We start from the raw sequence: 19,638 nt of genomic DNA, 5'->3' as shown, positions 1-19,638 counted from the left end.
CAAAGCACTTCACTAGGTAGTCTCTTTTTTACTTAATTTTCTAAAGGCCGGCAGAAAATTCTCCTTCGTATATACAAGCTTCCTTTGCTATTGTTATCCTCCTTTTCACTTCCTGGCAGCGGCTCTTGTTGTATCCAAAAACTTCGCATCGCAAGTCTGAGGTTAGTATATGTAGGGTACAACAGAAATTGGTACTAAAAATTTCGGAGTCAAAGTTATAGAACACTCCCATAAAATGTGTTTCGTTACGTAATCTTACTAAACATGAGACCGATGGTAGCTCACAGGTAGAAAAAAGTTCAGGAAAGTTATTTTATTTTTTAACGTGGAACGTTTAAAGGGCACCTATTTGGGAAAAATGTCCGTTACCATTTGTGTTAATAGCATCTCGCTCCTTAGTGATGCGTGTCGACGCAACCCGCAACACATTACGCCTTAGCAATAGAGGGCCATGCAACCCGCAACATTTCATTATTGGAAAAATAAAATATGTTTAAACATCATCGAATATACAATACAGTATATGTATTACATTTCAGATAATACTGGCGGCTAGTGCGGCGAATACTGCGTTTATTAAAAGTTCTAGTTCTTTGTTTTATGATAATGCTAAGATAATTCTCATCAAGCAGTGATCTACGATTGTATGAAATCATACAACTATTAATCACTTAAACGTTTCACGATATTATAGGGATTCTACGAATGTCATGCCGTATATTTTTGTTAAGATTTCAGGTCAAGGTCGGAGTCGATAATATTCTTACTCTTTCGTTACAAACAAGCTCAATATTTATCATGAAATACTTTAAAATTGTTACTTAGACGATATTATAATATCTGACATAATTATTATTGTTGATATTCGTTGCATTACTGACTTCAATGCACAGAAAGACTATTAATATTTTCTTTCGTTTTAAACCAGATCAGTGTTTAACGTAAAATAATTAAAATTGTTCCTCAGACGATAAAATAGACTGATGTAATTCTTATTAGTTGCATTCCTGGCATCAATACATATGAAGACTATTCATATTTATATTTTATATTAGGCCTACATATTTATTTTCTATGAATTTATTGAATGACATGATAGAAATAACTAGGGTGCAATAGTAATGTTTAATAAAATCTAAAAGATGGTTGATAACTTTGCTGCAACTAATACTATTGTGGAAAAAGTAATTTATATTTAAGTAGTTAATGTCATTAAAGTCTACACTGTTTGCAGCAAGCAGAGAAACAGTTTTATTTCCTTAAAAAAATTGCTTTATTTGACAAATAACGGAAGTAAATAAAAATTACAAGATTTATAGTTTTTTTAATGAATGATACCAATAGTTTTTGAAGCAAAATCAAAACAAAATGACGTGAAATGTTATACATATCTTAATCTTCTGTTTAAAATGCTATAGTAATGCAAATTCTTATTCTTATAAAAAACTATAGTAAACACACAGAGAACAATAATAACATAATCTCTTCCTTAAAGTTAATTTTACACAAAAATTACTGCGTAATATGTATTAATTATTTACATTGTAATATTTATTATACAGTATATAGGCTAAATCATCACATACACAAATTAATCTGGTTTGTTATTAGTTGTTACTGAATTATCTACTAACTAGCAACAGTATCAAGAAAGAGCCACGTACTCTTTGCGCAATCCAAGCCTGTTCCACATGTTTTTGTTTTGCTAATGCCAGTAAATACGAGGCATTGCCTAAAGTGTAGGCCTTATGCAAAGTGAAGGCCACAGCAGTGATTGTGAACATATATTTTACCAATGATAGTAGAATTATGAGATTATTTACACTGCACCTAGGTTTAATATGGATAATACAGAATAAGATATTTTCACAATTCTAGTGTTTTTATATTTTCGACTCTACCCATAATAAAGTTACTTTCGACTCCGACCCCACAGTCCTGACTTGAATACTTAAACTTTATTATACAGAAAACTGTAAAAACTAAACATTGTATATTAACACTTATGAAATCATACTGATCACATGATCACATTAGCATGTGCTTCACTGCCGTTTATTTGCGACGAGTCTGAAGGGATGGTGAGTTGCAACGACGCCGTGCATGGCAGTAGTGGGCGGCACGGGGTCCTCCTCGGGGAGAGTGAACCAGAACTCCTGCAGAAGCGCCGTGAAGATCAGGAACATGGAGTTCCTTGCCAGTACCTCCCCCATGCAGGCCCGCTTGCCCGTGCCGAACGGAATCATCCACTCGTCCCGCACGAACTTGCCGTCTGCATCCAGGAAGCGTTCGGGTCGAAACTGTTCCGGATCTCCCCAGTGTTCGCGGTCTTGGAACAAACTCCACAGCGAGATGAACAGAATGGTGTCCTGAGAGGGAATCAACGACAACCAGATTACTATAGAACGCTCCATCCTGACTTTAGAAATTTTGTGATAACGTTTATTTTGACCACCGCAATAGTTTGTGGCGGTAACAAATCTTAACTCTAGAGCCAAGAATTCAGAGTAAAATATCGGGCCATGGGCATGAGACTTTAGAATTTGGATGGACAATATTCGAAGTGCGACCCTATAAAATAACACGAATTAGTTCGTCTAATACTTTAATCTCTATTAATTTTAGAAATATGATTGCATTTGAATAAGAGCACGTTTGTTTTTCATTTTACTACCAACAGCATATCCAATAATAAACAAAGAGCTCACGTTAGAAGATATATTGTACTGTTCTTACAATACCAATTTCAAAGCCCTTGTTTGGTAAAGAAATACTTAATTTTAGAACCTATGTTTATTACACTTTTTTCCTTGTTTTGATGTATACTACCACCTCTCAGAAATTGAAGGCTTTTTTACTTAAGTGAAACTCACATTGAGCATCCCCTATGATTTTGATGAACAAGTACTTATAGACTCTCTCGGAAGATATTAATTTTAGGACCCATATTTATTAGACCAGCGGGGCTAGCGTCTCTTACCCTCTGATAAGAGATGTACTGGCGTGCATCCGTGGGTACTGACGAGTATGCTTTCTGCCTCTTCCATCTGCACGACGGTGCATACTACGATACACTCCTTACCATTTATCCATTTCAACGAGTGCTGACGAGCACTGTATCAGATTTTTTCTTGTTTAGTGAAAACACTACCTCTTCAAGTATTGAACGTTTTAACACTATGTATATTACATTTAATGGAGTACCGTTAGCCGGACGGCTAGCACGTCGGCTTTTCATGAACTTGGGTTCGAATCCCGGTGTGTCAAATTGAAATTTGTAGTGGAAAAAACGGTACTTCGCTGGGTACTTCAGTTTCCTCCACCGGCATTCCATTATTGTTCCGTTAACCACCATCATCATGCAGTATTATGTAGTTTGCCTCCCGTGGTGCATCGAGAACAACGCTACGGAGGGAAAAAATCTACCGAACTACGGTGCATTTCTCGTAGGGGGACACTTGGGTGAAAGACTGGGCAGTGACCAAATGCATTCGGGTTAATTCCAATACCTTATTTTGAATCCCGATGCACTCAGTCCCTTCAAAACGGCATTGACCATTTGCACTCGGCGGTCACTTTCCGGATCTCACGAACTCCACCTAGGAACAAGGTCCCACCACGGTGCGCGTGACGACATAACATTGCGAGAAAGATGGATTTTCCTTCTTACTTTGAAATTAACTGTTTTATACTCCATTACTCAGGGTAAGCTGTGTAATTCATTATGGAGTTTTGGTTTAGTTATGTTTTTTTAATACCCCGCGTTTTGAAACGAAATACGCCAACCTCAGGTAAAACGAGGTGCAGAGGATGAAGCCGGCACAAAGTCAGATCCGGAAAGTGGCCATCGAGTGCAAATGGTACATTTTGTGCGTTCAGGCAAGAGCAATTAGAGGGTTGGAGGATCATTCCATGTGCAAATGGTCAATGTCGGAAAGACAAACATTAAAACAATAGCGTATTCTAAATTTCACCGTACCGGTGGACATCAATGACGTCATGCTGCAGCAAAATTGGAACAAAAGTGCTGAAAGGTTCAAGGGCTGTCATGACGCTGTGAAAGTTATTATGTGCTACGCTAGCAAGATTTTCTGAAAATTTCTTACTGTCATCTCGCTCACATAAAAGAAAGCATAAACAATTTATTTCTTGATCCAGTAATAATAACTAGTCCGTAGACATGTTCGTTCATAAACCATTAATTTTTTTTACATGGTGCTTATTACAAACAACACAGCAGAACACACCACCATGACACAACAATGCAAGATATCATTCGTCTTCCAATTCCCGCCATTTGCAAGAACCAATCAGATTCACTGACGGCGGCTGATGGATATACAATGTATTCCGAATCTCAGCGCTGAGCAATTAGTTGGTATAATTTCAGCGATGACGTCATTGATGCTCCAGCGCTGTAGCAGAGCTTTCATCAGCGTGCAGAGATGGTGGCAGTGTCCATCAGCCGCCATCAGTGTATCTGATTGGTTCTTGCAAAGAGTGGGAATTGGTAAACGAATGACATTTTGGAGTGTTGATGTCATGGTAGTGTGTTCTGCTGTATTGTTTGTAATAAGCACAACGTAAAATTATGTTGATGGCTTATGAACGAACATGTCAACGGACCAGTTATTACTACTGGTTCAAGAAACAAATTGTTTGTGCTCTCTTTTCTTTGAGCGAGATGAAAGTATGAAAATTTCGCTAAATTTTGCTAGCGTAGCACATACAACAACTCATACAGCCATCATAATAGCCATTGAAACTTCCAGCAGTTTTGTTTCAATTTCGCTGCAGCGTGATGTCATTGATATTCATTGATGAACTTCGGAATACACTGACAGCCACCACGTCTGAGGGAATCGCAGCTTCAGCGCTGGAGCATTAATGACGTCATCTCTTAAATTCGTGATGTCATCTGATTGCTCAGCGCTGAGCTTCGAAATACGCTGTATGTTTGCTTGTTGGCCATTGGTAGAAAATTGAAACTCTCGAGAGTTTTAGATAATCATCACGAATAGTTGTTTGATCATTTCATTGTTCGTTTCTTATTATTAATGTCACTACACCTGCAGAACTTTCCATTGCTATAGTTTCAAACCTTGGCAGCATTACTGTACCTTAGGGATATTGTAGCCGTTCATGGTTGTATCTTTGGTACAGCGGTGTGGCGGTGTGAGCGGAGACGTCGGGTTCATACGTGATACTTCCGTTAGGACCGCCTCCACGTAGTGCAGTTGGGGTCTGTCCTGCAGGCCGGGACGCCTGTCCCTTCCCACCACGGCGTCGAGCTCCTTCTGCACCTCCTTTTGCACGCGGGGATGAAGTACCATGTACAGCAAGCAAAAGCCCAAGAAGCTGCCTACAGACTCGGCCCCAGCGGCGAAAATGTCCATGCAAATGACGATCAGGCCCTCCTCTGTAAATGAGATTGACAAGATTTTTAGATCAGAATTGGAAACCATTCCCAGATTTTTGCAGTGAAGTGTCCATTCAGTGTTGAAATCAGACTTTTCCTTTTGGGAACGAAACATAAATCCACGGAGACAATTTAACAAATATTTTATGAAGTAAAATGAGCATCCAAAAATATAGAATATAATTAACTCAAGAAAACAATACTTACAAACATTTTCCAGTGTCTACATACAACTCACTCTTTTCAAACCACAAGTAATTTTTTTCTGACTCGTTTACGTTTACTTAATATAATTACTTACTGTAATTTAAGTCAATATTACTGCTTATATACGAAATTTAAAAATATTGCCTCATTTTAATATTCGATTTTATGACCAGTGCTCGAAAAGCGATTAGTGTAAAATTTTAGCAATAACTGTTAAAAAGTTTATCTTCATTTCTCCTCGTCGTAACCTCTAACAGTCCTCCGGTCAAACTTCAAGTTGCTAAAGTATTACGCAGTTGAATACATTTTACTTATTTCTTTGTCATAATTGATCTCTTCTTTCTTACCAACTTTAAACACAATTCCGATACGGTGTAGGGGACGGTATGTCCTTTTGACCAATATTAGACAGGCACATTATGGGCTGCTCTGGTCGTATGGTCAGCACGACACAGTGCCACGCTGACACGATAAATTACAATATATGGCAAAGAACAAACACCCCGTCCCATGGACGGAAATCCTACCATTGACCAGGCCGGGACTCTAACCACGGACTGATTGGATGGGAAGCACATAATTTTATCCACAGAGTTAAGGCGACGGATATATTTTGAATATATTGGATGAATATAAAAAGTGCTTTCAAATTTTTCATGTGTATTTTACTGCTACTGCTACTGCCCCAGACACTCTTTCACTTCATCGCTACTCACCCGTAAACGTAGAATTAGGATTGTCGGCCTGTTTCCTCATTTCGATGAGATATACATCTATCAAATCTCTTGCACTGTTTTCATCTAATGTTGATTCGTGATTCCTTATAGTTTCCTGTGAACAATACGAACATTTTATACATTAATGCATTTTAAAATATTTCTCAGTTTATTACATGGAAAAATACTCTTTTTTCACTTCGAGATATTGAGTGAACAATCCTTCGCGCGCTTTCACGACTTACGGTTATTCGGCGGAACCAGTTGCCAAGCCTCCCGTCTTCACCACGCTGAATATCGCTCAGGAGTCAGTGTGAGCTGTACTATTGGAAGACGAGCACGTGTTCTTTATTCTTTAGGCGACGTAATACAGTATGTTAATTAAATTAGTATGGCTCAATTATTCAGATATTCTATTCTCCAAAGAGTGTTTATACGTCCGTACAGAATCGGCTCGTGCTGTAAGAAGATTATTTCAAGAGAGATTCCCTGGTATCCAAGTTTCAAATCGAAGTTCAATTCAAAGTGTATTAGCGTTTACATTTTAAGTGTTTATTAGTTGTAACTTACGCGACAAACTGTAGGTAGATTTACTGCGGACTTCCTGACACCCGTTTATCACGGAGGGTTGTTCACGCAGTATTTTTAATTTCCCTGTATCTATACGGAAATTGTATTAAACTTTACGGAAAATGAGAAAAAATATTGTCGCTGATACTTTCAACAGTAAAATTTATTTTGTTTCACGTCCTAGCTGTGTGACCTAAGGCGACTTGTCTTGGTCTAGAGGCACTGAAAAAGAGCGCTGGTTCGAGTCTTCATGGGGGAAAATTTGTTTCATGATACTTTGTATGTATGTATGTATGTATGTATGTATGTATGTATGTATTCACACTGCAAATGGGTATATACCCGGTGGCAGTGGTAACTAATTACACTCAATAATGGCAATTAATAATAAACACAACTAATAAAAACAATAATTAATAATAATGATAAATAATAATAACAATAATAATAAAATAATAATAACAATAATAACAACATAATAATAATAATAATAATAATAATAATAATAATAATAATAATAATAATAATAATAATAATGAGCATCCTAACTTTGACCAGAGTATGAGACCAGTGCCTTCCCAGCATCATGATGGATTTGTGGAGCTACAGTGAGACAGAGAGTAGCGAAATCCGGTTTTGTAAGGAACTATAACTGCCGGGGGAAATCATCTGACCAGACGTTACCCTCTTACTGGTTGGGTGATTGTTTACCTCTGCTGAGGTATGTGGACGTGAGGCCAGTACTTGACTGATCGGCCTTGGTCTTACATGGACTGTAATGCCACATGTTATTTCATAATTTATTTTACTGGAGATTGTCTACGCAGAAAGAAAACTAAATGTAGGCCTGTAATAAGTACTCGGCCTCCGATTAACGCGATTAACAATTTATGCGACATATACAGTGTGTCCACATGAAACCTTTACAAATTCAGATGTAAATAACAAATTACTGAGGCACGATATCAGGATGCGGTTTTCAGCATGTTAATCAGAAACTGTCAATGTTTTATGGAAATTTTAATGGATTGTTGAAATGCGTTTTTTGGTTGTAGGTGTGAATTTTGGTGAAATATGAAATCTGATAGTGAAGGAGATGTGGACACCTCAAGAAATGGCACAGTGTGTATCCTGGTTTATCGAGATAGATCAGATACACAGATGTAACGTCAAGTCCGGACCCAATATGGAAGAGAATCGTCATGACGGCCGACAATCTGGGAATGGCACCGAACATTTATGGAGATTGGGAGTGTGCTGCGGTAAAAGGGCAGTGGGCAGCGAAACACGAGTGTGGAGGACATTGAACGTGTGCAAAGTGCATTTGTCCGAATCCCTAGTAAGTCCATTCGCAGTGCCGCCAGGGAACCGAACTTGCCGCATTGGACTGTCCACAAAATCCTTCACAAGAATCTGAGGCTGTTTGGGTACAAAGTTCAGCTCTTCAGCCAGATGATCGTCTACACCGCACAGCATTTGCTGTCGATATGCTGACTAGAATTGACGCCGGGGAAGGACTTCTTCGAACAAATGCACCTTGCACACGTTCAATGTCATCTATACTTGTGTTTCGCTACCCAATGCACTTTTGACGCAGCACACTCCCAATCTCCATAAATTTTCGATTCCACTCTCGGATTGCTGGCTCGGATAGCGGCTCTCTTCCATATTGGGTCCGGATGTGACGTTGCACCTGTGTATCTGATCGTGTCTCGATAAACCAAGGTACACATTGTGCCATGTCCTGAAGTGTCCACATCTCCTTCACTGTCAGATTTCAAATTTCACCAAAATTCACACATGTAATCAAAAAACGCATTTAAACAATCCAACATAATTCTCATAAAAACTATTGATAGTTTCTGATTAACATCCAGAAAATCGCATCCAGATACCGTGTCTCAATAATTTGTTATTTACACTTGAAATTGTAAAGGTTTCATGTGGACACAGTATATCATTACGATCTCTTTCGAGAGACAAGCTGAATGAATTATGTCTTGTAGTTTTTATGAATTGAACCATTTTAGTAAAAAATATTTATACTTAAGAATTCTTAATGATTTCTGTGAAATGTAGGGAGGGGAGGTTTCTCTAGTGTGTTGATTATTAATATTTTGTAGCATTTTTTTCATATTAATCTATATTTTTGTTAAAGTAAATAATTTAAAATTACTATTTATATTTATTGCGGCACGTGGTGTCGCAGTGATTAATAAGAAGGTCGCGGATACTATTCTCCATGAATAATGGATTTGTTTAATTGATCTAATCCCTGGATCGTCTCGGTCTTAAAACAGCAATGAGTACCAAGAAACTTTTATTGATAGTGAAGGCGGAAAGCACTTAGGATTGACATCTCTACTGCTATTAATGCCAATTTTCTACAACGGTTTGGAGCCTTAACCTTCTGCTACTCAGTCAGGGAGTAATTTTACTTTATTAACTATCTTCACTTTATTTTTATTTATTATTGGTGTTTTTCTATTTCTTTAGCTGTTTCATTTGCTATTATTTATTGTAATTGTTTTGAATTTTAAGTTTTAATTCCGAACTTGACCAAGGCCTTAGTTTTTATTATGTATCAAATATCAGATGCAAATATTGCAACGTTACAAGTGCTACGAATCCTATCAACTCCAATCATTGTAACATTTCAGGTGTAATGTGTCGTCGTTGACAGAATGTGGATTTAAATTAACTTAAGCACGAGTCTTTTGTCATACCCTCATATAATCCTGCATCTTCCAAATTCCTTCCATGGCCTTCCTGTAGCCCAGAAATCCAGGATCATAGTGCCTTACGACTGGAAACAGGTTCACAATCCTGCCTATTCCACCGCCGCGTAGAAAATGTTGTAAGTCGGCGAGCAGTTTACGTAGCTCGGGATCGTCCCGCGCGTACCGGACTCCAGCCATCATATTCCAAAGCACGTTTAAGGTGGAAATCGCAAACAACCCTGAAACCTGCAAACATACAATTTACATAAATGTGTTCAAGAAATTAATACAAGAAATATGTTAGGTGAAATGCGGTGCCATCAGCTGGAAACCAGACCGTAATGTCGCTCATATGTGGTTATAAATGAAGTAATGACTACATAGGTAGTACAAACATTTTCTTGAACTTAGCCTACATGGAAAATTTCATTACATCACTCCAATCTAATCTTTAGCGAGGTCCTGGACCTTCTGCTAAATCTGTGGGAGCCGCCAAATATCATCAGCGAGGCGGTTTCTACCGATAATACTGATGGAGCGCCCTACTGTGAGGAACACTGATGGAATGTCAAGAAACCTGGTGCTTCTGAGGAGATATTTTAATCGTGGAGACAGGTCGTAATCACAAGGGCTTATGTCAGGGAAACACGGATGATGGTCCAAGACTTGCCAATGCCAGCTTCATAATAAGTCGGTCACTGCTTCTGCCATATGACAACGAGTGTTGTCATGCAAGATGCAAGGTGTATTGTTACTCGGGGAATGTGGACATTTACACTGTATAGCCGAACACAGGTGGTATTTGAGAAAACGTTGGTAATACAGCAAGTGCCAGCGTTCTTGGCGCGTGTCCTTGAGTAAAAAGCCAGTGAGTGAGCACTTGTTGCAAGTGCAGATGAGAACGGTACCACCCAACATGTTACGTCACCAATCTGTCAATCTGCCAATGTGGCGTCTGTTGCCACTTCCTAAACGATGTGACGATGTGCCAATCACAGTTGTCAGCATTCTCGTTCACAGACTGTGGCAAAGATAAGATACTCGCTCTAACGTTTCCATTAGGTACTTATTTCACGCGCCAGAAACGGTGGCTTTGGTTCTACGCTTCGTTGACATTATGGTGTGCAAGTACAGCATGACTAATAATGATACTTTCATTGTCGTACGTCATTATCAGCATAACATTCACCTACTCAACTTTCGTTGAACTCGGGGATCCTTGGTGGCGCCATTCATTCGAATAGCGCTTTCGGGCTCGTAGGCCCGTGCCCAGGTCTCATTAATGGCTACAATACTCTGCAGGAAAGCTTTCCCTGCATTGCGGTATCTGCCCAAATGGCGACCAGCCACTGCGAAACGGTGCCATTTCTGCACAAATGTGAGGTTATGGGAAACCCAGTGTGCCGCAGTTTTCCTCACGTGGAGTTTCTTCTTCAGGATGTGCCACACGTTTTGATGACTGAGTCCAACTTTTGCGGATAATTCTCAAGACGATCCATCGACGGTCAATGGAAAGGAGAAGATTGGCCGGGCGACTTGTGAGGGCCAATGTGTTGACTCATCCCGACCTGAATGAAACACATTGACCCATCTTGCAAAGGATACAATAAATCACCATTCCCCCAAGCTACAAGTAAGCCTTCATGACATTCCTGTGCATTTTTTCCACGGAACACCTGGATTTTTATCCACGATCGCTTTTAAAGTTTTTTTAAGTATGTTTTAGGGTGGTACATAGCTTCAACTGCGCATAGCAACAACACTTATCGTTGTATACTTATACTGAGTGTTGTCCAACGATAAGTGATGCACTCCACGCATCGACATAGGCTAACACAGTCTGTTAGCGCATGTGCACGATCCCTTTCCGATAATGATGCCACTGCTTTATTTACAGACGTCGTAGATATATTTTAAAGCATACAATTACCCAGACAGCAACATATAGCATGTTCCTAGTTATTTAAACCTACAAAATTATGATGAAAGAATTCCTGCACATGTTAAGGCGGGATGCATATAATACGTATTTCAACAGATATACAAATATTAGTAATGAACATATTTATTTTTTCTGTACCTGCACCACTTTCTGTTTCCGGATATCCGTTACCAGGTCCTCCACTTCCTCTACGATGGCTTCCTCCATGGTATGCTTCCCGAAGCCAAAATCTCTCAAATGTCTGAGCGTGAAACGACGTTGCTCTGTCCAAAGAGGGCCGTCGGAAAACAGGATTCCTGGAAAAAATAATTTATTAACTGGAGGCAGCAGATAAGATAAAATTTGTAATTTTTGTGGAATCGTTATGGTGAGTTTGAACTTCATTTAGGCCACTGTTTGGACCTTCCGCATTATCCGTATGCCGTCGTCATATTTTGCCTCATACAATGTAGACTAAACCTCACATCACAGAAATTTCGACGTGTGTCAGTGCAGAGTCTAGTTGAAAAAATCAAAATTTTTGTTCCTGCTTAATTTTTTTTTCTGTCTTTTGTTCTATTCATATTTCTTTTCTATTTTTCCCTTTTACGTTCACGTTTATCTTCTTTTTCTTTCTTTAATTTCTCTTCTTGTTTTTATTGCTTTTCTCTTTCCTTTTTTCCCCCTCTCCCTTCGGGTAGTGAGCGGGATTAGAAAACCGAGACTGCGCTCATGCGTGAGTTAGAATCTCGCTTGGACGTATGATCAGTTTTTCTCTTTTCCCAAGTTTATTTCTCAACTGTAAGGCGAATATCGATAAAGTAATTCCGTAGTAATTCCTCGGATCATCTCGCCAACATCAATTGCTTTGACGTTACATAACCGCGCACTCGATACAGCGTCATAGAATAACCAATTAAAAATCCCACATCTATTTATTTTACGTGTAACGTTTGTATTTCACCTACACTAATTGAAGAAATAAAATAATTTTGTGCAACGGAAATTTGACTTCGATTGCGATGGAAATGCTGAAGTCATTCCGACAAATGGAACAATATTATAAACTTACAATGTAACGTCCATTTCTACATACAAGGAAAATCTGCATATGCCTAACCTACTTGGAAGAGTTTATTATAATCCATAGTGGGACAATAGACAGTCTGATCCGTTTGGGTATCGATAATATTAATTTATTATTATAAAGCTATTATGATAGTAGGAAAAATTTCTTGTTGGTTATATTATGATTAAAAAGATGGCAGTTTCCATATATGACAATCAACAATGCATAATTTGAAAGGACAAATGAAAATCGTAGATGACTAAAATGGCTACTACAAATCAACAGCGGGCACAATGTGTTCTTTGGTATGCTAAATTTGAGAGTGTTAAAAGAGTTCAAAGGGAATTTCGATGTGAGTATGGTGTCCGTAATGTACCTAAATATGATTCCATAATGTTGTGGTATCGAACATTTGTAGAAACAGGTTCTGTGTTGAAAAAGATGCAGGAGGTCGCAGACGAAACCCAATACGAGAAGCAGCTATCTCTTGGCTTGGTCACCAGATCTAACTTCTCCTGACTTCTTCGTGTAGGGTTTTGTTAAAGACATTGTCTATTCACAGAAACCCAGGAACAGTGATGATCTGAGAGTAAAAATTACTCAAGCTTTTCAACAAATCACCACTCTTATGTTACAACGGACATGGGCTGAATTGGATCACCGTTATGAGTTGTGCAGGGTGCGCAATGGGGGTCACATTGAGCTCTGAGGAATCTCCCATCTTTCAGTGTTGTATGCACAAAGTTTCAACAAATAAAGTTTAGTAGTAAATGTTTGCGGTGTTTTATTTTATCCATACCCAAACGGATCACCCTGTATATTAAATTATAATATATTGTTATTCGGTTGTGCTTTCATATAAACGCGAAACAGGTAACTGTAGAAAGTTTTTACGAGTTTGGTATTACATGCAGATGGATAAATAAAGTAATATTAACGGAATATTATCATTGCTTATATATTGTATACCAGTTAATTGTAATTTATTGTACTAGTATTGTTCTCAATACTAAATATTTATTTAAATGGTTTTAATCATAAATTATTTTTCAGAATAATTTCTTAACAATTTCTGGTTTGAAGTAATTTATATTTTATGAATATTGGTAACCAAAACTGTTTTGACAGATAATTGCATTTGAGGCCGTTAGAACCACAGTGATTTAAGTAAGAAATTTACGAGAAATGAGAAAAGTCCACTGGCGTACATCTAAATGCTGTATCTACTGAGGGACAAATTGATATAATGAGCTTTATCACCTACTTGCATTATGTTAGCAAAAAGTTTACTACGTGAATTGAAGGTATGCTATCGCCCATGATACTTTGATCACTATGGTTCTGATGACGTCAATTGATCTGGAATTTTTACACGCACACGCACATAGACAGAGAGAGAAATTTTCTATAAAATTGAATAGTACATTGTTTTACTGCATTATTAGTTTAATTATTGGATGATTGACTGTTATTCAAAGCTTATTTCATTCCGTTTATTAGACTCACTTAAATCTTAAAGCAGATTGCATTCATTTATCCTAATTCCATTAGGCCTACCCTAATTTCTGTATAGACGTTTCTTGCAATCGTAGGGATTTCCTCAAGTCATCTGTTACTGTCTTCCTATAGTCGTATATTTGTTTCAATGTGGAACGTTCTTCTGTGTACCACTCGAGAAAAATTGTAACAAAAATTATAGCATTGGCCCTAATGGGAGTTACGTCGATGCCACCCGCAATGCATTCATTAGTTGGGGAACTTGATTTGTTCAATCATGGCCCAGGTTATACTTTTTCTACAACATTGATCAAATGGTATGCGCAATCTATGCTTGTGCTGGCGGCTCCATCCTAATTCGTTTTTTATGGATTCGAAATGTCGTTTCTTTATACAGACAATTCCAACAATAACGATGACGTATTAATTATTAAATTAATATATTTTGGTGCTTGATTATTTCAGAATTTATATCTTTCTAGGAGGTCGACCATATTAAAAACAGCAGTTGTTGCACATCTGTGATTTTGGTATCAGATGGATTTGGAAAAGATTGGCATGAAACATTTTTAACACGTAAGAACTTAACGAAATATTAAAGTCAATTTTAATTTAATGAAAAACTATTAATCGTACACAAATGGGGGTCAACAATAAAACTTCAGGAATTATAAAGACAGAAATGATTAACTTAACACAGTCTTATTCTAAAGTAGGTGACTGTTGTGGTATCAATTTCCAAATGAGTCCAATTATCTGTAATGAAATTTATTATTTATTCATTACAATTTCAAACAACTCATTGGCATAATATTGATGTGTGAATAATTTCGACTATCAATTACATTGTTGTCTCGAGACTATGAGATTAAGAAGTAGTTAACGAGATGGCTCCGTCTTGTTGAAGTTAATTGCGAAGAGTATGAAGATAAAAATAAGAAGAAAATTTTATTTCAGATTCCAAAGATCCTTGCAATTCCAACCATGCTCACAATAACAATCGCGAACGGCATAAACGTTCACTCAATTACGTGGATTCTGTTAATCACTTCTCATTTCTTTCCTTGTTTGTTAAAGCTCAAACTTATTTTCTTAAACATTTTTTTTTCTTTTCATCTATTCTTCCGCTTTTTTTCCTTAGTAATATCTTTCATCTCATTTTTATTTCATTTACCTCTTTCCCTTGTTTATGTGTCTTCCTTTTTCTTATTTTACCTCTCATTTTCTGTCTCTTTTCTAAGTTTATTTTTACTGATTAATTTTGTAACTTCTTTACTGTATTAATATTAAGAATTTACCTGGCTGACTAGTTTCAAAGTGACACTCTTCATTGTCCGAAGCCTAATGAAGGATCCGCTCTATCTTCTGGTTTCCTGTTGTGATGGGGTGTGTTCATGATTGTGTCGAAAAGGGTGTGTGTTTTGAAATTGAGTTCAGTGTTCAGGATGTGCAGGGGAGTGTTTTTGTATGTTTGTAAATTTCATATTGTTTTAGAGTGACAAGTTTCTAGTTTTTTTGGCTGGATGTGTAGTATTTTCAGTGTCTATGTTGCTGTAGTTATGATTGGAGTATGTAATGTGTTCTGCGTAGGTTGAATTGTTCTGTACTTTGGTTATGGCTGTGATATGTTCCTTGTAACGTGTTTGAAATGATCTTCCAGTCTGTCCAATGTAGAAATCGTTCAACTATTGTATGATAGTTTGTATACACCTGTTAAGTTGTATTTATCTGTGTGTCAAGATGTTTTTGTAGTGTGTTCTGTGCTCTGTATTTAATGTATTTTAGTTCTTTGAAAGATGTATGTATTCTTGTTTTCGTATGTTAGTGTTCTTGTGTTTGTGTTGAGGTTTCTTGTTTGCGTTTAGTTTTTCTATGATGTTGTCTATTATGTTTGAGGTTATATCCATTTTTCTGTGTTATGTATTTGATAGTGTGTATTTCTTCCTTACAGTCTTGTTGGCTCATAGAAATGTTGATGAGTCTGTGTATCATGGATCGGAATGCTGCGTGTTTGTGTTGTGTGGAATGATGGAGGTGTTGTGTACATATGTGTTTATTTTCATTTCATTTCATTTTATTTCCCTCTTTCATTATTTATCTCAAGAAAACAAAATTTAGTTATTATAAAACTTATTCCATATCCATCAGGATCATTAACCTATATTATCTTCTTTGATATTCACTGGTGATGTACTCACCAATCTTCTTATCGAAGGCTCTGTCTCTGATGAGTACATTCTGGTGTCGTCCTTGGAACTCTTCTCTGCGCAGAACTTCGAGTACTTCTTTCGGTCCACATACTGCAACACATTTCTTGGCACCCAGCATTAGTCCCACCAAGGGTCCGTATTGTGACAGCCATTTTTCAGCCATGTGCAAGTGAAGAAATTTTATGGGGAAATTTGGAGCACTTCCAACAATAGGGTAGTATGGCGGACCTGTAAGGAAGCAGAATCGAATGTAATTGAAAAAAAAGTATTCTGTAACTTACAAGCCTATTACTTTATTAGTGGAACCCTACAAGACAATTCTCTAATTCAGATTATTAAAAACCCACTTCTATAATTCCAATAACTCAAAGTCAACAATAATTTTAATTAGAATCAGAAAATATCTTCGTCGAAGTTCATCTTGTCCACTACTTCGTGTGTATTTGTTCTATTATGTAGACAGTATTATCTTGGATTGTTGTTGTTCAGTCAACTGTCCGAAGACAGGTTTGAACCTCACAAGGGCACAAAAAAAGGCATCACTCATGGGACAACTAAGCTAGGAGATAATGGGAAAGGGTGGCCAGTTCCTTTCCCAATCCATTGCATACATCACTGACTAGCTACATATTACACTAATTAAACTTCAGATGTGTACAAACAATTGTTCTTCCTGTGACACATTTCGTCAAGTGAGATGTACTGTCTGATAATAATAGATATATTGCTTATCAGGCATAACCTCAATCACAGATTATCTTGAGATTAGTAATCTCAAAGTAAATAACACATCTTGTGAACACTTACCTGGAGGAAAATTCTTTGGTTTCATAGTTAGCCATGAATATAGGATAAGTAACGCTACACCGGCTAAGAGAAGATAAAACATTGTGCGTGTTGGTGTCTTCAGAACTGAAACAGACAGTAATAGGTAACATGAGATTGTGAGATAACTCGTAAAGGAGATCGGAAGCATTCCCACATTTATCAAGACCCAAACTCTAAGCTTTTTGATCCGATGGACAAGAAAGCAAGACTGCGGAACATTAAAATATATTTATCAGTATATAGCCTACATATATCACAGCCTACGTGACAGAACGTAGTGCAATGTTCCTCCGAAAATACATTTGAAAAGCGAAAACTGAAATTGAAATTTGTAAACTTACAGTCAACAAGTCAATCGGAGCGCCGGCACTGCTGTATCGAACACTGACGCACCTCAGTGCTGTGCTGTTGTTTTAACAACTTCAGCTATACTTTTATCTTATCTGTCACTTGTAACGTGTTGACAACACTCCATAAATATCATCTTTGGATAGTGACTCATTAATGAGGGACTTTCGTTAAAAATAATAAAATTTGATCATAAGAGATTTCACAATAATAGGCTATTGCATCATTGATACAGAAGTGTAGCAGCTCGCATAACCTTCATTCAAATGGAATAATTGGAGAAGCGCGGGCGAGATGCCGACAGACGGCCAGCATTGCTGTGGAGCCGGCCGCGTGGACGAATCTATGTTGCTAGAGTTATCTTATCATAAATAGGAAAGAGAGTTAGTTCAGTCGATAGCTTTAAAAGGTCGAGTTACAATACATGTTCCAAAGAAAAAATATATAATTACATACAGCAGGCCTACGCGTACGTTCTTTCAATTCACAACCTGGAGTAGAGATTAATGGGCCCGGGATCGAATAATGGCTGGGGCAAGTTATCTGGCTGAGATGCTTTCATGGTTTTCCCTGACATTCTAATAAATGCTTTTGGCTTTCGGCGTTTGGTCCTCGAGCTCATTTAATCATTGTAATCATAATCATCATCATCAGATACAAGAAAGCATTGGGAAACTAACCTATCGTCCATTTCCGTAGTACAGTTTGGTTGCAGTCAGATCGCCTACGATTGTTCCTGTCATTCAAATATGATTTTGGTCCAGTATGTCACAAGTACGTTCAAGCTGGAAATATAAAACAGTACAGAATAGTAGCCCTATACTGTAGTACAGAATAGCATAATATTAGTACAGTAAGCAATAGTATAGTAGGCTACAGTGTAGTGTAATATAGTATAGTATAGTATAGTTGTTGTCCAGTGTCTGAAGACATGTCTGAACCTCACAAGTGATGCCTACCAATGTGGCACCACTTATGAGGGAACTAAGCCAGGAGATAATGGGGTAGGGTGAGCAGTTCCTTTCCTCCTCCATTGTATACATCGCCGATTAGCTACATTTTACACTAATCAGACTTCAGATTAAAGTGTAGTATACCGTAGTTTACCCCTAGTGTTAGTATAGTATTGTATTAGTATAATATATTATAGTATAGGCCTAGTGTTCATATAGTATAATTATTATATATTACAGTATACTAAGTATAGGTCTAGTGTTAGTATAGTATAGCATTAGTATAGTATAGGTCTAGTGTTAGTTTAGTATAGTATTAATATAGATCTAGTACTAGTATAGTATAGTGTCAGTATAGCATAGTATTAGTACAGTATAGTATAATCTAGTATAGGTCTAGGGTTAATATAATACAGTATTAGTATAGGGTCTAGTGTTAGTATAATATACAGTAGTAATAGTGTAGTGTACTATAATCTAGTATAGGTCTAGGGTTAATATAATACAGTATTAGTATAGAGTCTAGTGTTAGTATAATATACAGTAGTAATAGTGTAGTGTACTATAAACTAGTATAGGCCTAGGGTTAATATAATACAGTATTAGTATAGGGTCTAGTGTTAGTATAATATACAGTAGTAATAGTGTAGTGTACTATAATCTAGTATAGGTCTAGGGTTAATATAATACAGTATTGGTATAGGGTCTAGTGTTAGTATAATATACAGTAGTAATAGTGTAGTGTACTATAATCTAGTATAGGTCTAGGGTTAATATAATACAGTATTAGTATAGGGTCTAGTGTTAGTATAATATACAGTAGTAATAGTGTAGTGTACTATAATCTAGTATAGGCCTAGGGTTAATATAATACAGTATTAGTATAGGGTCTAGTGTTAGTATAATATACAGTAGTAATAGTGTAGTGTACTATAATCTAGTATAGGCCTAGGGTTAATATAATACAGTATTAGTATAGGGTCTAGTGTTAGTATAATATACAGTAGTAATAGTGTAGTGTACTATAATCTAGTATAGGCCTAGGGTTAATATAATACAGTATTAGTTTAGGGTCTAGTGTTAGTATAATATACAGTAGTAATAGTGTAGTGTACTATAATCTAGTATAGGCCTAGGGTTAATATAATACAGTATTAGTATAGGATCTAGTGTTAGTATA

General features: G+C 37.1%; 1 protein-coding gene across 1 annotated transcript; it reads right to left on the bottom strand.

Moving 5' to 3' along the window:
• Positions 1 to 1,894: 1,894 nt before the first annotated feature.
• LOC138692880 (methyl farnesoate epoxidase-like) lies at positions 1,895 to 17,879 on the bottom strand. Its single transcript, XM_069816187.1, has 8 exons — positions 17,499 to 17,879; positions 17,137 to 17,241; positions 16,318 to 16,557; positions 11,713 to 11,870; positions 9,639 to 9,878; positions 6,343 to 6,457; positions 5,121 to 5,419; positions 1,895 to 2,369 (listed from the first exon to the last, which is right to left on the bottom strand). Exons 2-8 carry the CDS (start codon positions 17,216 to 17,218, stop codon positions 2,046 to 2,048), a joined length of 1,458 nt encoding a protein of 485 aa, XP_069672288.1. The 5' UTR covers positions 17,219 to 17,241; positions 17,499 to 17,879; the 3' UTR covers positions 1,895 to 2,045.
• Between the last annotated feature and the right edge of the window lie 1,759 nt (positions 17,880 to 19,638).

Source organism: Periplaneta americana, chromosome 17 (assembly GCF_040183065.1).
Source record: "Periplaneta americana isolate PAMFEO1 chromosome 17, P.americana_PAMFEO1_priV1, whole genome shotgun sequence".
Taxonomy (NCBI): domain Eukaryota; kingdom Metazoa; phylum Arthropoda; class Insecta; order Blattodea; family Blattidae; genus Periplaneta; species Periplaneta americana.
Note: the sequence above shows the minus strand (reverse complement) of the source record. Positions and strands in the feature narration are given on the sequence as shown.

What these genes read in the sequence shown, in the direction of transcription:
- LOC138692880 (XM_069816187.1), bottom strand. Translation starts at nt 17,218, where the DNA reads ATGTTTTATCTTCTCTTAGCCGGTGTAGCGTTACTTATCCTATATTCA. An exon ending in GGAAACAGAAAGTGGTGCAG is followed by an intron (nt 9,879 to 11,712) that starts GTACAGAAAAAA and finishes GTATGTTTGCAG; the next exon opens with GTTTCAGGGTTGTTTGCGAT. An exon ending in TCCTAATTCTACGTTTACGG is followed by an intron (nt 5,420 to 6,342) that starts GTGAGTAGCGAT and finishes TCTCATTTACAG; the next exon opens with AGGAGGGCCTGATCGTCATT.